At 39.6% G+C, this 19,713-nt stretch overlaps 1 protein-coding gene across 3 annotated transcripts in view; it reads left to right on the forward strand.

The window, feature by feature from the left end:
* The window catches only part of phactr1 (phosphatase and actin regulator 1), a 35,971-nt gene that overhangs the window by 5,834 nt on the left and 10,424 nt on the right, over window positions 1-19,713 (forward strand). The window contains exons 1-2 of one of the 3 annotated variants that reach the window (XM_067513924.1): window positions 14,002-14,386; window positions 18,156-18,320. In XM_067513924.1, the coding sequence (XP_067370025.1) occupies window positions 14,089-14,386; window positions 18,156-18,320 (463 nt within the window). In that variant the 5' untranslated portion in view covers window positions 14,002-14,088. Of the gene's footprint in view, window positions 1-14,001; window positions 14,387-18,155; window positions 18,321-19,713 lie in introns of those variants that run through there. The other 2 variants (XM_067513923.1, XM_067513925.1) reach the window with 2 other exon arrangements.

Here is a 19,713-nt window from a genome sequence, read left to right on the forward strand (position 1 = left end):
TACAGTTTGTAAAGCTATACTTATGTTAGACCTGCCTAACATAAATCTTAATGAGATCAAGAATTACTCACATGCCTTTACTGTAAAATGCCTCCCTTTTAGCCCACTTAGACCTCTATGACTCATGTTGTTCAGACCCACGTACTCATAATCTCTCTCAGATGCCCTCTCTCTGGCCCTCAACAGTCCTTCTCTCCATTTTGTTTTCTATTAAACACTGCACTTTCTCTCAGATTAGCCAGGCCTCCATAGAATAAGTAGGGCTGTTCTTTTCTAGAGTTTCGTGGCAGCCTTTCCATCAGCCAGGGCTTGAATCTGACAGAGGAAGGGAAGAAAGCTTCTGTGTCTGGCTAACAGTGCTGCTCCTGGCTATTTTAGCTAAAAACAGACCAGGCAGACTGCAGCTGCAGGAGGCTGGCATGGCATCATCCAGAATTCAGCAGGCACTGCCAACCACAGGAGAAGAGGGATGTTTTTCTTCATAGCCTTTTTTCTTGAACCATTTCTGATTTCTTCCCTTCTTTACTACCTTCCTTCTAAAATTGCCTTTAGTCTAATCTCATTTTTATCCTGTCACCACTGAAGCCATCTGCCCACCCACTCCCTCGATTCCCATTTAGTTCTTGTTTGTGTGTTTTTTGCTGCTTCTGCTTTGCATAAATCCAGCCCACTCCTTTCTTTGATGTATGTCACTGCTGACATGTGACAAATAGCCATACCGTCTTCAGTGTGCATGTGTTAATATGCATGTTTGCCTGATGTACATGTGTGCGTAGGAGTCTGGGTGCATATGAGTATTGGGTTTAGTAAATGGGAGTTCATATCCCCAAGGCATTTACCAGACAGCTTGTTTTTGCTCTCTTAGACCTGACCCTCTTCAGCCAAATTCAGATCTAGGAGGGGATGTTGCTACAATCAACACAATCTGGCTTTTAAGTCACTTTGGACAATAGTGTCTGCTAAGTGTAATGATTTTGGAGGGTGGAGTCAGGTCAGGAACGCAATAGCAAAAACTTGATATTTAGTGCTTTAGTTAGGAAGACAATTCAAAGAGTAACTAAACAACTTACCCCCCTTTTCAGCTAAAATAAAAATGTATATGGGTATTTAGTGGTGGAGTTAACTGATTCAGATCAATGCAGTTTTTTTTTGCTATTGGGCTGGTCTGGGCACAGGTGAAGTACAGCATTTGTCCACAACCAACCACTTTCACACTGACCTATTCCTTCCTCACACATCCTCTGTCTCAGGCTTTATCTGTATGCTGTTTGGTGCTGCTAATGTTGATCTCTGGCTGCTGATGCTGGGATGGAGTTGATGACAGTGTGAGATTGAATGAAAACAGTGGCAGAAAAATAAAACGGTGATCTAAAAGTTACTGAAATGGTTTGGGTAGTTGGTATTTGAGCAATGATTGGCCAGTGCCTCTGGTAGCACATACCAGTAGGTCTATATGGAATAACGGATAACCATGAGTGACTTTTTGTTTTATTATTTTCTTGTTTTATGCCAATTTTTTAGACTCGATCCATTTCAAAGCTTGTGCTTTGCAATTTGAACCAGTTTCCATTGTCTTGAGTGAGTCCCGGTCCCAGCGAGCACAGCTCAGCTTCAGCTATGTAAATCTAGGTCAGCTCGGTTAGAGCTTAGCCTTCCCAACAAAGACTGAGACACAGACATTACCACGCTCTCATTCATCCACACATAGTTCTAATACAGACCTGAATGAAAGACTGAGACAGAGAGAGCTTAAAAAAGAGGAGGTGGAAGCGCAGGAGGAACCAGAGGAGGAGGAGGATGAGGTGGAAGGATGAAGACTTTTCAATTGTAGCATCGTAAAGATTGGCACAGAGAAATAGAAACCAAGGTGGCTGCTCTCCATAGAATATGGTGGGAGCAGTAAACACACAACTACCTCCCACTACCTGATTAACATTCTTTGTCTTACTGGTTCATCTTCTGTGTCATGCTGAAGAGTTACTATCTAGATACATTATTTGAGCCTTGAGCAGTGGTGTAAGAGCTACCTGGGCAGAAAAGAAAGGGTTAGACCTTTAAATGCAGAGGAGTACTTCTACTGCCGCACCAGCAAACACACAACAGCTCTTACTCTGTCTCCTCCGCCACGTGGGTCCAGTCCTTCAGCTCAGACAGGCTGACCATTATGCTGAGAGGGAAAACCTGAGCCAAGAAAGGTACGTGATTCAGACTTAAGTTGACAGGATAGTGGGAAAGTATCTCAGCTGGTATGATGTCAGAGTACGAGTGTTTATTTTTTAAACAGCAGTACATTTTCTTTCACGTACTGGCTTAATTTTCATAATTCTGACAGGACAAATTATGTCTAGACTGGATTAGAGCTAAGACGATTGATTGTTTTAATTATTTGACTGATTGGAAAATGATTATCAACATTTGAAATGGATATTTAAGTTAGCAAAACACAGAATATGACTACAGACAGACAATCAATATGACCAACCAGAAGGGTGGGCTGTGATACTGAAAAGAAGCATTTTTATAAAAGTTTAATCACAGTAACAGTAGTTAGGAGTCATAACTGTACAGTAGGAGTATGACTGGACGTTGTTTGTGACGGCAAAGCATGAATCAAATGGCTGGTCTCAGTGCAGAGAACAGGCCCAGGTGTCCTGTTTTATTTGCCTTTCATTTATAGGTTATTGTTTTATTTATTTACTGTTTTAGAAATATTTAACAAAGCATTGGGAGATAGCTTATGAATTTTATTTATTTTGCCAGTTTCACCAATGAAACCTGCTACAACTTTCAAACCTTTCTTTAGTAAGAAAGTGGGACATCTCTGTAGTGGTTTATGTTTCCACCATTGCCTTTTGACAGAACATGTACTCATCATCCATATTAATGTGTTAGTGATACCAGTAGTTTACCAAGAGAGGACGTATTTCCAGTTAAGATAAAGCAAAACTTAAATGGAAATGGAGCATCTTTGGATACAAAATGGTTTGGATGTTCCCAGACTGTTAGATGCTTGTACAAAGTAGTGATGATTTTGATGATGTTATCGCATGATCATGTAGTACAACCGCAGTTACAGCAGTAATGGAACAGTTTGAGTACATATTTGGCACTTTTCACTATTTATTACTGGAACCAGAAGTAATTTGTAAAAATCAGGTGGGAGTTTAAGCAACTACAGATGAGGGTTTATGGGCTAAAACACCTGTCAAACAATCCTGTCTTTTAATGACAATATTGAAATGTTGATAAAACTTTATTTTCTGTGATACCTTTCCAGACACAGTCCGTGATAAGAGTTTCAACCCAACCTAGATATTTCATACAATTAATTATAATATATGTTCATTTATAGGCTTTGCAAAAAATGCGGGGAAGTGTTTTTCTTTTTCAAAGTATACATTTTTCATATATTTTTATGCCTTCATGCCAGTGATACTTGTAGCTGGAGGCATTACATCTGGGTTGTCCAACTATTAATTACTATTTGCTGCCCAAGTTACTTAGAAAATCTATTATTCTTAGGTACAAAATGAACACAGGCTTATTATCTTTGCCAGTTTTTAACTAACTACTACTATTTTTCCAAATGTTTGATTGTTTTTGTTAGTATTGGTCTTAAAGTGATCTGTCCAAGAGATGCTTCCCATGTAGATGATGCAGGACAAAATCCATACAGGCATATGGTCAGGAGAGGCGAACCAGGGCCTTTACAGTGCACCTTTTAGTTATTAAGCCATCAAAAAAAGGTCATTTTAAGAAGATAATGAATTGAACTCAAGAGCCCATTCTGCTCATTTATATTTTAGTCCAGTACTGTTATCTATCATATAAATGAGAAAAGTTCAATATTTAGCAAGGCTAGTTCTAATGTTCCAGTCTATTTACACATTCCAGTCGTCCTTCTAGGTTCTTCCTGCTTCTGAAGCCTGCCGTTGAGCTTTTCTTTATGGTTATGGATACTTTGTGATCATTTTCAGTGTGGCCCTTTTTGGTTCATCCTAGGACACATCTGTAAGTGGAGCTGTTGCATGATTTATTGTCAGACATTTAACAAAAAACAAAGCACCAAATACTGCAAGAAATGTGAGAGACATCAGAGTAAGCTGTTGTTAAAATGTTTTTTTAAGTATATATCTGTCTGGGCGAAGGCCACCTATGGAGACAGATGAGCTGCAGAGAGGGAGAGGAGAAGGGTGACTCATATCCCTGTGATATGCCAAGTCCCACATTTGTGTGTACACACACACACACAGAGAACCACTCACACTCTCCCCTACAGGCTCTGCTGTTCTGTCACTTTGTATTAATCCAGCACATAGCAGGTCCAGTCAGAAGTGAGAGAAGGGGGGGGGGGGAGGGGGAGGGGGGCTGATTTTGATAGCAGTAAGAGAGAAAGAGATAAATCCACAGGATGAAAAAAAAATCCATGTGAACTTTGTGTAGCCTTGGAGCTTGTGCACTTTCTTTGTCCTTCCTTGTTATTTAGCATTTTGTTTGCTGCTGTGTTGATACCAACACATTTGTAGATAGTCAGTGAAGGAAAGAGCAGATCTAGACAATAGCGTGTGTTAGCTGGTCAGGTGAATTTCAAAGTTGATAAATAGCTCACTACATCTTATGTCATGGGAGCTGTCCAGGACAGCATAAACTATTGAAAATATTACAGTGTGTTACTGCAGGAAAACTTTGAAAACTACATTGTCTCTAAGAAGTTAAGTCTATGCAGCTAAACTGAACCTGCAAACATGTTTTATCGGGAACAACCTGATTCACCTTTAACGGAATACTGATATGTTATGGAAATGGTTCAGTACTTTTTTTTACACCTTTTATTTAGCAGCCATATAAAATCAACAGGTACAAAATACATAAATAAACAATAAAACAGAATGACAGCTATTCAAGCATAGAGACCTCTTCTTAAAGATATTCCTAAAATCATTAATGAAAATGAATCTATTTAGTTTAAGAGCTTTTTGAGCTCTCAAAGCTATTCCATGACCATGAGGAAAATGATGAGGTCTGTCCAAGCCCAAGGAACTTTAAAGAGCAACCACTTAGAGGCTTGTAGGTTATAAAAGGTATGACCTAACGAAAAGGAGGTCACTAAGGTATTCTGGGAGATTACCCTACAGAGCTTTATAGTGTTGTCGTCTAGGAATACTTAGTGATGTCTAGCTCACTAAATCATAGAGAATGCAGTGGTGAGTGAGAGATTTTGGATTCAAAATAAAGCGTAAAGAAACATGATAGACTAAATCAGTATGTCGGTGAAGAAGTCATCTAGGTTTGGTTATTTGAATATTGAATCATGTCCATTTGACCTGGAGATTTTTTTGTGGTCAATGTCTTTTAAAGCTTTGTGAACTTCAGTAACTGGGATGGGTTTAAAATCAAACAAATCTAGTTGAGATAGAAGAGCACGGGTCAGAGATATTTTTATACAAGCTGTCAGATATAGACCCTGCACAAATTAAGGTTTCATTAAAGTGATTCACAATAGCAGTTTTGTCCTTTAGTTCAACTGAATCAACTAGAATGTTGTCAGGAAGGCTTGGAGTAACATTAGTATTCAATATAGATTTGATTATTTTCCAGAACTATGATGGATTATTTAAATTGCCTGTGACTTTAAGTTAAACTCGGATTTAGCCTCTCCAATACAACATTGTTATTACGTATTAGCAATGGGACTCTGCTTTCTTCATGCTTTCTTAAAAAAGAAACCGATCTGAGTCAGCAATTTGCGAGGCTTTTTTAAAGATTTACATCCTGTTCTAGAAACACTGGGCCTTCACCTTGTGTTCCAGACAAGCAGTATTGAAAGGAAGGCTCAGCATTTGGTTGACAACTACCACAACATAGAAAACTATTTCCTTCATGGTGTCGTAATGCAACAAATGCTGGAAAAACTTTCCTCATTAATTTAGACATCAGCCCATAATGTCCGATTTTGACAGGCCTGTCATCGCTCAGTCTTGGTCTTGGTGTGTCTCTTGTCAGAGTGATAACATGTTTGACAGCTTTAGTGGGATTCATCACTGCAAGTCAGAGGATGTGACCTCTTTTAGCCAACCTGGCTCTGTCTCTTGAAGAGCGACGTTGAGGTGTGGTGAACTGTGCAGTGCCGTCTGCTGTGCAGCTAATTATCTACAAACGCTGCATGTTTAGCGTCCATTTACCAAATTTCCATTTAAAATTTTCTTGGTCACCCAGAGTTTTCTGTGTTTTTCTGCCCCCCTCAGAAATGACAAGGTGATTCCATAGTGGCTTTGCTGCTGTCACTAATCAGAGTGAACAGGTAAACTTGTGAGAAAATGGAGACAACAGAGCAATGGAATGCAGATTAAACGCCAGAGGGAGTCCGGTTTGGACTAGAAACAGAAGGTTTTATCATCTTAACAGCCGGATGGCACATTCATTGCATACCCAATCTCTTTCTGGATAATAGTCTCAGTTCAAGACCCAAATTAGCTGCAGCACCATCAAAGGCCAGACGATGATGAATAGTTTTTGCCTGATGGAGACAGGAGCTCAGATGGGATGAAAAGGTGATATGTGGGAAAATAGACTGTTATAAGAAATAGATAAGTAGGTCAGTGGAGAAGAGCGAAGGTTGTGTGGTTGTTCAGTTAAAGGTTATTCATATATAGCGAGTAATAACTATCAGTCGCTCATATAAAGGGTCAATTCACCCAAATGATATATATAAAAGAAACACTGTTTATTAGTTATCATCAGCTAATAGAGATGCATATAGTTCCGTTGTTAGATCTCATAAACCCAATGTGATCAACAGCAATCATTACCTTGAAATTATAATCTTTAATTTTATATCATGATCCTGCTGTTGTGTACCTGTCGATACATCAGTAGATATGAAGCAAGGTTACCATTTACTTTTAGCCACTACTGTGGCCACCTGAATTGAAGTCTGTGAAATTGAGACTGTTGGCATCTTTACTAGTCCACAGTAAAAGATGCTAAGAGAAAGCACTATGCTAATATTATTATTTCAAACCGTCACAAACCCTGTGTGTTGTTTCACTCGATTGACAAATGTCTTAATGCTCCTCAGACTGTCTATTTTTAGTCCTCTAATGAATCTTGTGAAAAATTCTTAAAAATTTTTCTTAATAAGGTCTCTATGGCAAGGGCCCAAATCTCACTGCTGGCCTTTGACCCTTTAGTTCTACCCTTATGCTCGGCTGTCTTTCATCAGTTCCAGCCTTTCACCATGTCTCAGGTTGAGGAGATTGTTGTTCATTTGAAGCCCTTGCGTTCACCTTGTGATGCCCTACCCCCCCCTGACTCTTTAAAGAGGTTAAAAGATAGAACTTTTTGTGTCCAATTGGCTGACTTCGAGTCTTGTTCTGCTCCTTTGTCCTGTGGGGTTCCACAAGGCTCTATTTTAGGCCCAATCCACATTTGTTTGTATTTGATGCCCCTGGGCTCCATCTTTAGAAGACATGGCATTTTGTTTCACTGCTATGCGCATGACTGTAAGATCAATGTTCCGCTCAACAAGAAGGATGGCTTCCCTGTCAGTTCATTACTGGAATGTTTAGAGGACATTAAAGCCTGGATGGCTCTCATTGTGTTGGGAACTAACTCATCTAGTGGGACTGCCCCTGTAGACTTGGGACCCCTGGTTGAATATGCCAAGTTAACATGCCATGTTAAGTCTAGTTTCTTTCACCTGAGGCAGCTGGCCAGAGTCAAGCCCATTCTCACAAAGCAGCACTTTGAAACCATAATCCACGCCTTCGTTACCACCCGGCTGGATTACTGCAATGCACTTTATCTTGGCGTAAGTCAGTCGTCAATCTCTTGGTTGCAGCTCGTCCAAAATGCTGCTGCACGTCTTTTAACCAGCACTCGAAAATATGAACATATTTCTCTCAATTTATCTTCACTTCACTGGCTGCCTGTGCAATTTAGGATCCATTTTAAACTTTTTTTTTTGCTTTTAAATGTTTCAATGGGGTTGACCCGCTGTACCTCTCTGAGCTTCTGCACCCATATGTTCCACCACGGTCGCTTAGATCAGCTAACCTGATGCATCTGAGTGTACCAAAAACGAAATGTAAGCTCAGAGGGGACCGAGCTTTTGCAGTAGCTGCTCCAAAAACTATGGAACAAGCCGCCCCTGCACATTAGACAGGCCTCATCCTTACCTGTTTTTAAATCCCTTCTTAAAACACTCTGATCATTAACCAGCCTAAATGCTCCATTATTTCACCTTCTTTTCTTTGCTTATTAAGCAAGCAGATGTTTATTTATAACAGACTTTTCAACCCAGAAGCTAAAAAAAAGAGTGAGGTCAGAAAGGAAAACAATCATGTTTAAAATCAACAAGAAAAACCGAGAAAGGTGCATGGACTGTGCAATGTGCACAGATTTGTCTTAACTGAGACAAATTATGAGAAAATGGGCCCTTCAAATTGGATAGTTTCAGTTGTCATGCATTGCATGACATTTTGCATCTTTTGTTGACCAGAGGCTCTGGTCCATGGGCCCTCTGACCTCTCAGGCCCCTGGGCCTCTTCCCAAAAGGCACATTCAGTAATCCATCATTGTCTAAACAAAAACAGATGTGGAAACAAAAAGAGGAACATGCACTCATGGATAAGACATGGTCTCCACCGAGGCACCAACAGGCAAATGCCAAAGAAAAATATTGTCATCTTGAGCTTAAACATCATATACTGTAGAATAAAGAAGTTCAGGAGTTTTGGATTCTGTCAGAGTGGATAGTTTATGGTTAGACTGATAGAAAATGATCTGACAGCTGTGTCGACCACAGACTGCCCTCCCTGAGGTGACAAGAAAACCTGTGGTCGCAATAGTTGCTGCACAGGCTCTTGTTTGTGTGTGCGTGTGTTTGTGCATTCACAAGTGTGTATTATTAGTATTATTCACGAGTGTATAAGGGTGCGATGGCATGTTTCCGAGGTTGTGGTATATCTGAAAACGCTCTGGCTCTGACACATTGAGGCATGAAGTCCATAACTGTCAGCAGCACATTGAGCTGTAACCTGCCAAACCTTTGTGCCCCCACTGTGCAGGCTACATGAAGTCTGTCTGAGAGCTGAAACATCCAAATCCTCATTGCAATTCTGTTTCTTCTGATACTGTTTCTTCTTTTTATTTAAATTCACATTATAGGCTGTAGTGATGTAGCACAGTGGGTATGAAGGAGTAAGAATATGGCAAAGCAGCATAAAATCGCTTCATCTAATTAGACTGCTCTAAAGCATTTTTATTTAAAACAAGGCTCTAGCTCAAAGTACTAAAGTATTGATTTGTTCAGGCTGTGGATAAACAAACAAAGTCGGCTATTACTATTAGTGACGACTCCAGCATTTAAACGAATCACATTGTGGTCTACTTATAAACTAACTCTCAGCCACTGGTAATTTGAACCGACATAAAAGTTGTGTTGGCTTTATGAGAGACGTGCTACTCCCTACTGTGAACCTTTATGGGTTAGAAAAGTAAGTAATTCACTGTGGATAGAGCCGGTCATCCACTAATGGTCGGTAAACCTCCAGATCCTGCTGTGGTTGTATGAATGGGTCAATAAGAAACTAATTTGTAAACCATGTTAATGTAGATGAAGGAGAATTAAACTTGTTAAACTGTGTAAAGACTCGACTGAAGTAAAAGGAACTTACATTCAGGAACTTTAGGAATTTTATACATTTTGCTGCTAATGCAGATCCTTTAAAGATTTAGCGGGAATTTGTAATATTACTCACAAAGGATTGCTCATCATGTGGGGGAGATTGAAGGGTACTACTGCCTGGAAAACACATGGATACTTGTAAAAGAGTGCAGTCTCCTTAGCAATGTCTACCTGGTTACGTTCCTCCTGACTGAGCCACTCTAGAAGTGCTGACTCTTTGATGTTTTGGGTCAAGGACCTATTGCATCCCCCAAATTCTACTGAGATTCAGCTGGCAGACAGCCCCCCGACATCAATAAGATCAACGGCTTTAGGCTCATCCCTTCAGGTGTCACCATAGAGGAACGTGTTCTGCACATTTATTTGGCAGGAGTTTTTACGGTGGATGCCCTTCCTGCCACAACCCTTCCGTTTTATCTGGCCTCGGGACCGGCACCAAGGTGGTCCTTGGTGGCTGGGATGTTCCTCGCTGTCATGGAGACATCCAGGGCTAAAGGCAGCAAAGCACCAAATCATCCTTCGATCGTACTGCATCACCAGGACAATAAGCAGTGCCCTTTTTATACCAGACATGGTGCTTCCCTAACAATTCAGCTGTCCAGTGCTGATGGTACAGGGATGTTTGACAACAGCCGCTTCCTTCATGGAATCCTTCTATGGACACTGTTCTCCTGGATCAGCCGGGATAGGGTCCAACGTCCCCCTAAGCAGTTTAGATAATGGATGGTTAAAAATATGTTATGTGTTCACCTTTTTAAATTAATACATTTATTAATTAAGGAGGACACATTTTTGTCAACTTTTAAAGACGAGTAAACTAAACTCTTGGTTATGCTTGAGCTCTTGGTTCAAAGGGATTTAAGGATCATAAAGGCAAAAACTCTTCAGCTCAGTGATCCCACGATGGGACGCTGCAGGCTCAACAAACTCACTCCCAATATTCAAGAAACTGCTGAAAACAGAACTCTTCCGTACCTTCCTATGCACTTAAATCTATTAGGAAAGAAAACTTCCACTCTGCTCTTTCTTGCATCTCATGAAATGTAAATACTTTTCTGATAGGACTTTGATTTCATGTTTCCCCTTGATTTAATTTTTGATGCCTTGTACCTCTCTTGTAAGTCACTTTGGATAGAAACGTCTGCTAAATGACTAAACGTAAATGTAAAAACAGACACAGAGCATGGGGACAAGGTCCAAAGTCCAAACAAAAAGACCAGTTAGCAGGTGGATTTTTTGGCAGGGTCATTTAAAACAATTTAAAACAATGTGATCAGAAAGTAAGAATAAATCTGGTAAATCACCAGAGTAAGTCTCATACAAGACAACTTCACTTGCCCCTCATCAAGCTTTGCTTCTGTGCTTGAGTCAATCACTGCTCTGTCTTCTTCATAGAAAGGCAGTTTAATGACACCAATCTCTGAGTTAGCATGGACATGTGGAGGCCTGTCGCATTACTGAAAGAAAGGAGAGCTTATTTCAGACAACTGTTTCCCTTTCTTCATGGGATGCTTTGAATTTGAAGGTCTCAATGAGTCCTGCTGTGCACCAAAAAAAGTGCAGTGTATGCTTTTGATAATAGTGTTTTAAAAAATGAACACAAAAACATAGTCTTGAGTGAACGATTGTATAAACAAAAATTGAGTCACTCGAACCTAGAGTTGAGCACCAGCTAAAGGAGATAACAGATTCGGACCCATCCTCCTCCTATCCAGTTTGGGAGGAAAGAGTAGTATGTAGAATTTAATTTATGTGTGAGCTCCACCTGCTGGACTGGGTTTCTAACTACATGCCATGACCCTCTATTGGCCTCCATCACACACTTCATGGGTGTGTCGCGTCTCCTTCGCATATTAACTCAGTTTTTCAGTCTTTCCAAACTTTGCTTTTTATCCTTTAAAATCTCTGTGTCTTGTCATCTTGTTGTCTCTGTCACAGCTTCCTGTGCAGCTGTTTCAGCCCAGATTATAGTAAGCATACAACACAAACTGCTCACAACATGAAAGCATAAATTACTTTGCTTGGCTTCTCCCCATTGGCTCCCAGTAAGGCTCACGATTGCTTTTAACATAAAACCTCACTATGGACTTGCTCCTGCTTTATAAAACTGAGCATTTCCAATCCACATTTATTTAAAAGGGCACCTTAAAAACAACACAGCTGGACAAAGTGCTGTACACACACATGAAGACAAATAAAACACAAACAATAATTATAGATATGAAATGTAAGGGAACAGATACAAAACCAAATCCATCTACATGAGCCATCAAACTGAGTTAATCACCAAATAGAAATTGTTTGTTTTGATGTGCAAGGGCATAAAGTGGGCTTTAGGAGACCACTACTTAACAGCCTTATTTCTGACTGGAGTTCTTCATACAGCAAATTCTGTGTCTGTGGGGAAGCTGGTTCCTATCATCCAGTGAACAAAGCTGGAGGCATTGATCTTCTGATGATGTCATAACTTGTTTGCCTGATCCTGCTCTGGATAAAATCGACCCAGTTTCCACAAAGCTTGTTAAGGTGCCATTCACTGTCCCCTTAGAAACCTTCAATTGGCTAAGAAAATCAATTTGACTGCTACATGGGCAGCAATGTTCAATGGGAAACTGGGGCTGTAGGTTGATTTGTTTGAACAGTTCTTTGACGAGTTGATTTAATTCACCTGAGCCGCAGTGGAAATTAGGCTTAAAAGATAAAACTTGATTAAATCTGACCTTTTTTTTACAAGATCAGTGCCACACATGTGGTTACATTTCTGACTTAAAAAGTGCAGAATTGTTCAAATTCTTGCATCTCTAAATCCTCGAACATTTCCAGGTTTACTGGAAAATATCTTAAAGAGCATAAACTGATGCACTCTGTAAAGATCTGTAAGAATGAGATGTTAATGTAAACCAACCAGTTTATAATCTGGAATCTGTCAGTTAAAATCAATTAATAATGTAAATCCTTCGGTGCTTCAATCTCATTGGTTGACGCCGCGGCCTCCACCCTCTTATTGGTGACATACGATTGGCTCAATCTTTGGAGACTGCGTCATAGTGCTGCTAAAAAGGGTCTGACCGGAAGTTAGTAAGGTCTTCAAAATAAAACAGTGATTTATGTTGTCTGCCACCTAGTCAGTCAATAAAGTGATATGAAACTTGAGATGGTTCTTATATTGTAATCCATTTCATAAAAAATTAAGTGGAATGACACACATAGGAGTTTACCTATTTTGTACTTATGGGCATCACAATTCTTGAAAAGACAAAATTATTTAGACAGAAGCTCTGAGATTGTTCAGTGCAATGTACTAATTATATATGAATATTTTCTTTTATATTTATGAAACTTTTTTTTTTTTTAATCCTTTTTACTGTCTTGCTTTATTTGAGCAGAAAACAATGGAAAGCAGCAAAACTACATGAGGAGAACAGTTTTTTTGCTAGAATGTGTTTCCTAGACCGAGAGACAAAATAGCAAAGAAGAGTCATATACAACCCTTTTTATGTCTTTGTCCTCGTTGGACTTCTGGTATAAATGGCTGCTGGGAGGAGAAATGTTTGAGCATATTTGACAGTGATTTTTATACAAGAGTTAAGTGAGACATGTTTCCTCCTGTTAATTCACACATTTAAGAGAGGCTGTCCAGAGGTTCTTTATCGGTTGCCTATAAAACAGCTGCACACAGTATATAGTGACCACGGATATGACACTTGATGCACTTTGAATTTTATGTGAATTTGTGTAGTGGTGTTAGAAGATTTGACAAACAAAATTTAATATATAACAAATTTATCATAAATTCTATCAAATTTAATTTCTACTTACATATCTTCCAATTAAAAATATTTCTCAAGCCCCCAGAAAGCAACAACCAGTAGGGAGAACCAGTACGGCCTGGAGACGGTGGCACTGACACAAAGACTAGAGTTCGAGCTGAAGATGGCAGAGTTAAAGATCCTGTGATTTTCGTTAGGAGGAACAGTGAGACTTACAGTATTATGAAGTGAGACTAATGTTGTATCTGCATCTTCCACAGTTTTTGATATTTTGTACATTCAATCAGTTATTGAAGAAAATAATTGATGTTGATAAATTAAAACTTAAAACAGTTCAGTTCTTGAGACTAGATTTTGGCACATAGTCTGTGAGGACCGGGACCAGACGTTGGGCACGTTTCTATCATATTTCCTTCTAAGGTAAATATGGACTGTAGTCCAGTTCTGGGGAGGCCCTGCTCTCACTGCTGCCCACAGTTTTTACTCATCCAAGTTGCTTTTATTTTGAACCTATAGACCGGAACCGAGCGGTTTTATAATGGCTTTAGTGGACTGAGCTTCAAACGGTTTAAAATGCTCCATCCCTGAAGTTGAAGGCAATGGGTTCCGGCCCTGCCGTCCAGCTCAAACATGGCGGGACGTGGAGGGGGCGTGATGTATTCATGGTCCGGGTCCGGGTGCGTGTATGGATCTACGCCCAGCTCCCCATCATTTGTAGTGCCCGCGTCCGAAGAGCAGAAACCGAGGAGGCGCAGAAAGACCCTTTGCCTGGCCCGGATGAAGTCTCGCAGCGGCTCCGACGAGCCGCGACAGCGTCTGCAGCGGTTGCAGCCCGCCGCCGCAACCCATCAGTTCACGATCCCCTGCCCGATTGGGAGGGAGATTAAACACATCTGCAGAAAGTGCCGGGGATCCAAGCCTGTGGACGGTAAGAGGACACGCTTCAGGAGTCTCTCCTCCCCTGTTTGTGTTGTGTGTCGGGGACCGCTCCCTGCCTGCTGGGCAGCGGCAGCAGAACTGTACTTTGACAGTCCCGGTCTGTGAACTGTGCTTCAGTTCTGCTTACCTGCTTCGGTTCCTGGAGCCTCTCCAGGATCCTCATCCTTCTTTCGTGTGTTTTTTAGCTGCACTGTTGGAACGAACAGCTGCTGTCAGACTCCAGAACTAAGCTAAAGACTAAAATCAGTCAACCGCTAGTTTATTTTCTACAAGCTAATCAAATCAATTAGATTCTCAACTAGTTGTTATTTTCATCATTGATCGCATTAATTATTTACCCACAGATTAAATGCAGAACATCCCTGGTGGCTATATGTCTCTGCATCTCTGTCTCTGGGACAGACAGTGAGCCCCTAACAGCCCTTTCAGCTGTGCAGTGCTGATCCAAGCCCAGTAGAAATTGGGGAGGGTTGCGTCAGGAAGGGCATCCGACGTAAAAAACAAAACAAAAAATGGCCAAATCAACATTCGAGAGGGAAAAACTCCCTTTAACGAAGAAAACTCCAGCAGAACCAGGCTCTCAAATGAGTTCTAACTATGTTTAGGTCTGGGGTTTATTGGTAAGATAGAGGGGGAGATTGCTGCTATTTGATATTTAATAATCCACATTTAATAGTTTGGGTTTTTGTTCTGTGAGAGGATTAGTCAACATTTATTAGGTTATTATGATTAACTCCCCATGTGTTCATTATATTTTTCTAAAGGTTTTATCTAAAGATGCTTTTGTAACAACCATCAAATCCCAACCTTATACATTTTACAGTAATAACATGACACCAGAAAAAGAGAATGTTTTGATATTTAAAAATATAAATTATGAAAATTGTAATTTCATTGTAATAATTTCCAAATGCTTGTTTTCTCTAAATAATTAAAATTATTGCAAGAAAAAACAGGAGATCCTCATATTTGAGATGCTGAAACAATTTAATCTCTGGTGTTTGCATTAAAAAGTTCTTTGAAATTAATAAATGATTAACTAATACTAATTATTATTATTATTATTATTGTAATGCTTATAAAATGTTTGTCTCGTAATTTTGGTGTAACACAAGGACAAAGCGGCACAAATAGAAAATACTCATGTAAAGCAAAACATCATGAAAGTTGGTTGGTAAATACAGTTATATTGTAAATGTACTTGGTTACATTTCAGGCTGTTTCCTAAAAGACTGGACGCACTGTACAAAATGTAAATGAAAAGACCACGCTATCATTTAAAATTGTTTAAAGCAATTATTGATTGAAAATAGCACAATAACAACATATTAAATGTTGAAACTGAGAAATTGTGTTTTGGCATTTTCTCCTAGAATTTTAAGTCAAAATGTTTAGACAGAGTCATGTTCACCACTGTGCTGCATCACCTTTTCTTGTAGCTGACATTTTGTCTTTGTGCTGTCAGATTTGAGATTTTTGGTGGTTTGCAAATTATTGCTTTGGGTTTTTATATCCAGCATTCCAGCTGGTTTGGAAGCAGGCTTTTGCACATTGAAAGAAACTTTTTCCTGAGCTGTTTGACTTTAACACCAAGGTGCTACTGTATACAGAACAGTTGTCTTTTGCAACAGGAGCAGCTGGACAAGGGGGTTGGGGGTTAAATGGTAGCTACTGAGCTGGTACAGATTTAAACTGACATGTACAACAGCCACCTCAAGCTGGACATCTCTGGTCTGCAGCCTGTCTCTTGGTTGACAGTCATTTTGATTTTGCACCCAATCACTCACTTCCTGTTTGGATTTTATTTTTGGATTCTCTGTCTTCAGTGATTTTTGATTCTGATCAAACAAAATGGCCTAAAATTTGTCATTCAAATAAGGAACAAGATGCCTCGTCTGACCAAACATTTACTAGTCTATTGATGCTATATACACATTTTACTTGGGTCTAAAAAGGCATTGGGATTAAATACCAAGCTGTGTCACCATAAAACTCATGTGGGCTCCCATTTGTCTAGTTGTCTGTTTTGTTGGCCTGGTAGTTAGCAGGATTTCTGAAAATTTACTCTACGAGTGTCCTAGGAAGAGTTGGCCTTTTACGAAGCAGTTTTCTTTTTGGCTCATTTCTTTCAGAACCATGGAGCAAAATGACATCTTTTATTTTTTCCCACCACAGTCCCCTTTCCACTGTATGTCCAAGGCACCAATTTACCTGTATAATAAGTACAAAATACCTGCACAGGAGGTAGGGAAGAGGCTGTATTTGCGTCATGTTGCCCTGTTACTTCATCATTTTTAAATGCTCTGAACATTCACAATGAAGTATGTGAATAATGATGTACGGTAGGTGACAGGGTCGTACATGTGTTTGCATTGGAAAAACCAACTACGTCTCCACCTTGAAACTTAGTGTATTTGAGTGAGTTTGTTAAATGTTTCAGGTTTGAGGATTGTGCAGCCTTGTGCTGCAGATTGTCCTGTCTGTGAGTGTTTTATTGTTATTTGCAGCACTATTCTGACCCCCTACCACAGTAATTAGATATGCTGTCTTTAAAAACCGCCAGTGTTTGTTTTGTCATTCCAGATGCTAAAGCAACTGAACCTGTGACTTTTTTGACGTCAGCTCCTTCAGTATTTACATGCACATGTTTCTCCATGTCTTCTGGTGTTTGTTGATATTTGCCACTGCTTGCTGAAATGCTTGCTCCATGTTATGTTTCTAATTTATGGCCGCTGGCTCAGTCTTTGTGCTCTTGTCGTGTAGAGTCTACCTCGTACTCTTCAGCAGGATGTTGTGCGTAATGGGCAACATGTAATTTCAAATGGAAAACTGGAGCACACTGTATACAATGGCCTCAGGCATCATTTCTTTCAAGCACAGCAGAGGGAATTATGGTTCAGTGTGTGAGAGTAATAGGAAGAAGTGGAGGAGGAAAGACTCCACCTGAGACGAGCAGCTGGTTTTCGTGAATGTAAAATGTTTTAATGGATATTTATTGTAGCACTTCTTTGTATTCTGATCCTATTTTTTTCTGTGAGGTCCATCGCAAGATTCTTCTTGACTTCTCTCTCTTGTGCAGCCTCCTGACAATCCAACTGTGATTAAGAGAGATCCAAATGAGTTTTACCCGACTTGATTATGCACAGCCTCCGGGAGACTCTGTCCTTAATGTTTGAATCAGAAACAGTCAATGTTTCCCATGGAACTGTGGGTTAAAGAAAGAACCCCAACATTGCAGTAAATATGTGCTATGTTAATGGAATATTTATATTTTACTTGACCTTTTACAAAACAATACATTTTCAGAAACGTTTTGTTTCTGAGTATTTTGCTCTATAAGAATCTGACAGATGAAATTCAGTGTTTAATTATTTCATCTGACAAATGAACTGATTTATGAGGTCAGAATCCCAGTTTCCCAAAGCTTTGTTGCGCTCAAAGATATTATGTTTACAATGATATAAAACAGAGAAAATAAATTGGCAAACCTCGAGTCTAAAAGATAATTTAAATAATTAACAAATTACCAAGATTATTGCTGATGACCTTTCGGTTGGTCGTATAATCAGTGACTAAGCTAATTGTTGCAGCTCTTAACCACAGGTTTTCTAGCAAATTATGTGGAAAACAAAAGCAGTAAATGGCCTGTATTATTGTGCAGTTGGTAGAGGAAAAACCTCCATCCTCGGCATTGAAAACATATTTTGAAGCCATTATTTACCTGCTTATTGCCTTGTCGTTGTCATTCTGTTTTGCAGCTGAGGAGGTGGAGAGGTTGGCGGCAATGCGCTCTGATTCCCTGGTACCCGGCACGCACACACCTCCCATACGCCGGCGGAGCAAATTTGCCACGCTAGGACGTCTGTTTAAACCCTGGAAATGGAGGAAGAAGAAAAGTGAAAAGTTCAAGCAGACCTCTGCTGGTGAGAAACCAAACCCCCTTCCATTATTTCACCAAAGCCTGTTTCAGACATGAACTCCAGAGAATGTCGGGAGGATCAGGTCCTGACATTGTCTGGAGTTTCCCTTTCAGACATGAAGCCAACTTTGGGAGATAGTCCGTGTTAGACGCGTTCTCACTTGTGAAGAAAAGTGGTGGTGTTTGGACACTTTGAGCAGGGGGCAGAACATGACACCAAAACAAAGCTGCCGAAGTGACAGTGTTTGGCTTTGTAATCTGGTCGTATACCACAGAATCTCGTGCTGTTTCTTGTATTTGTTTGACGATTTCCAGGTTTGCCCTGACCGACAGAAGTTCACGATTTTTGTTCTTCTTCCAGTTTGACATTGTTGTTGTGTTCGTAAGATTAAATGAGATCTTCAACTTCGGGTTTTTGTATTTACCAAGTTTCGTCGCAGTCGCAGGGACTGCACATCATCAACACGCCCACTCACTCATGGTGAATTCTCCGGAATGTTACCTCCTCCATTCACAAATGAGCTCGGTTGGAGATGTTCAGTATGTTCAGTCTCTAGAATTTAAAGTACATTTCAATTAATTTATCGAAGGGGGTGTAAACTTTTGCACAGATATAACCATTACTTCTAATAATAATAATAATTAAAAAAAAACACTTGTACTTGCTAAATATGTTTTATTGCTTTTGGTTTAGGTTTACATCCCCTTACATTGCACTGGTATATGAGGGCATGCAGACTAACCCTAAACCTAACACAATAACAATGCACATTCAGCTGGTATATGTTTCATCATCATCATAAAGATTTGGCAAAATAATTAATAATCATAATACATTTATTGTTATTATGATGATTAAAATTAACTTCAATTTTTGATGAACCTTTGTACTAGTTCAATGTGTATTAAATATTGTTTGGATGAACAACATTCTTTTTGCCGTTTCAAAACACACCCAACTGTATGTACTTATTTTTTAACGTTGAAGTTTTAATGAAGTTATAATGAAGATATATGATACCACCGTATAGTAATTTACTAGAAATGTTAGCCAGGTTACTATAATTGTGGCATGATCATAAGGTTTTGGTAAGCTCCCTCCTACACCTCCTGCCTAATATCAGAATTAGGATGAAAAATAAAGTTACCATCAATGCAACATTTAAACATCCAAACATTTGTGTGTCTCTGAAGTTTCCTTAAGTTGAATCTTTTTAAATTGTGAAGACTGTCATGGTTCGATTGTGTTTTTAAGAGAATAGCATGTTTCAGCTATTTAACTTTTAGCTGAGTGAAAACCCTGGATGTTGGATGTTAACCCTTGAATGTACCATGAGACAGGGGCATCCCAGAAGGTCCTCTGGATTTATGCTAATCCCAGCTTGTGCTTCTCATGT

Source organism: Channa argus, chromosome 8, assembly GCF_033026475.1.
Source record: "Channa argus isolate prfri chromosome 8, Channa argus male v1.0, whole genome shotgun sequence".
NCBI lineage: Eukaryota > Metazoa > Chordata > Actinopteri > Anabantiformes > Channidae > Channa > Channa argus.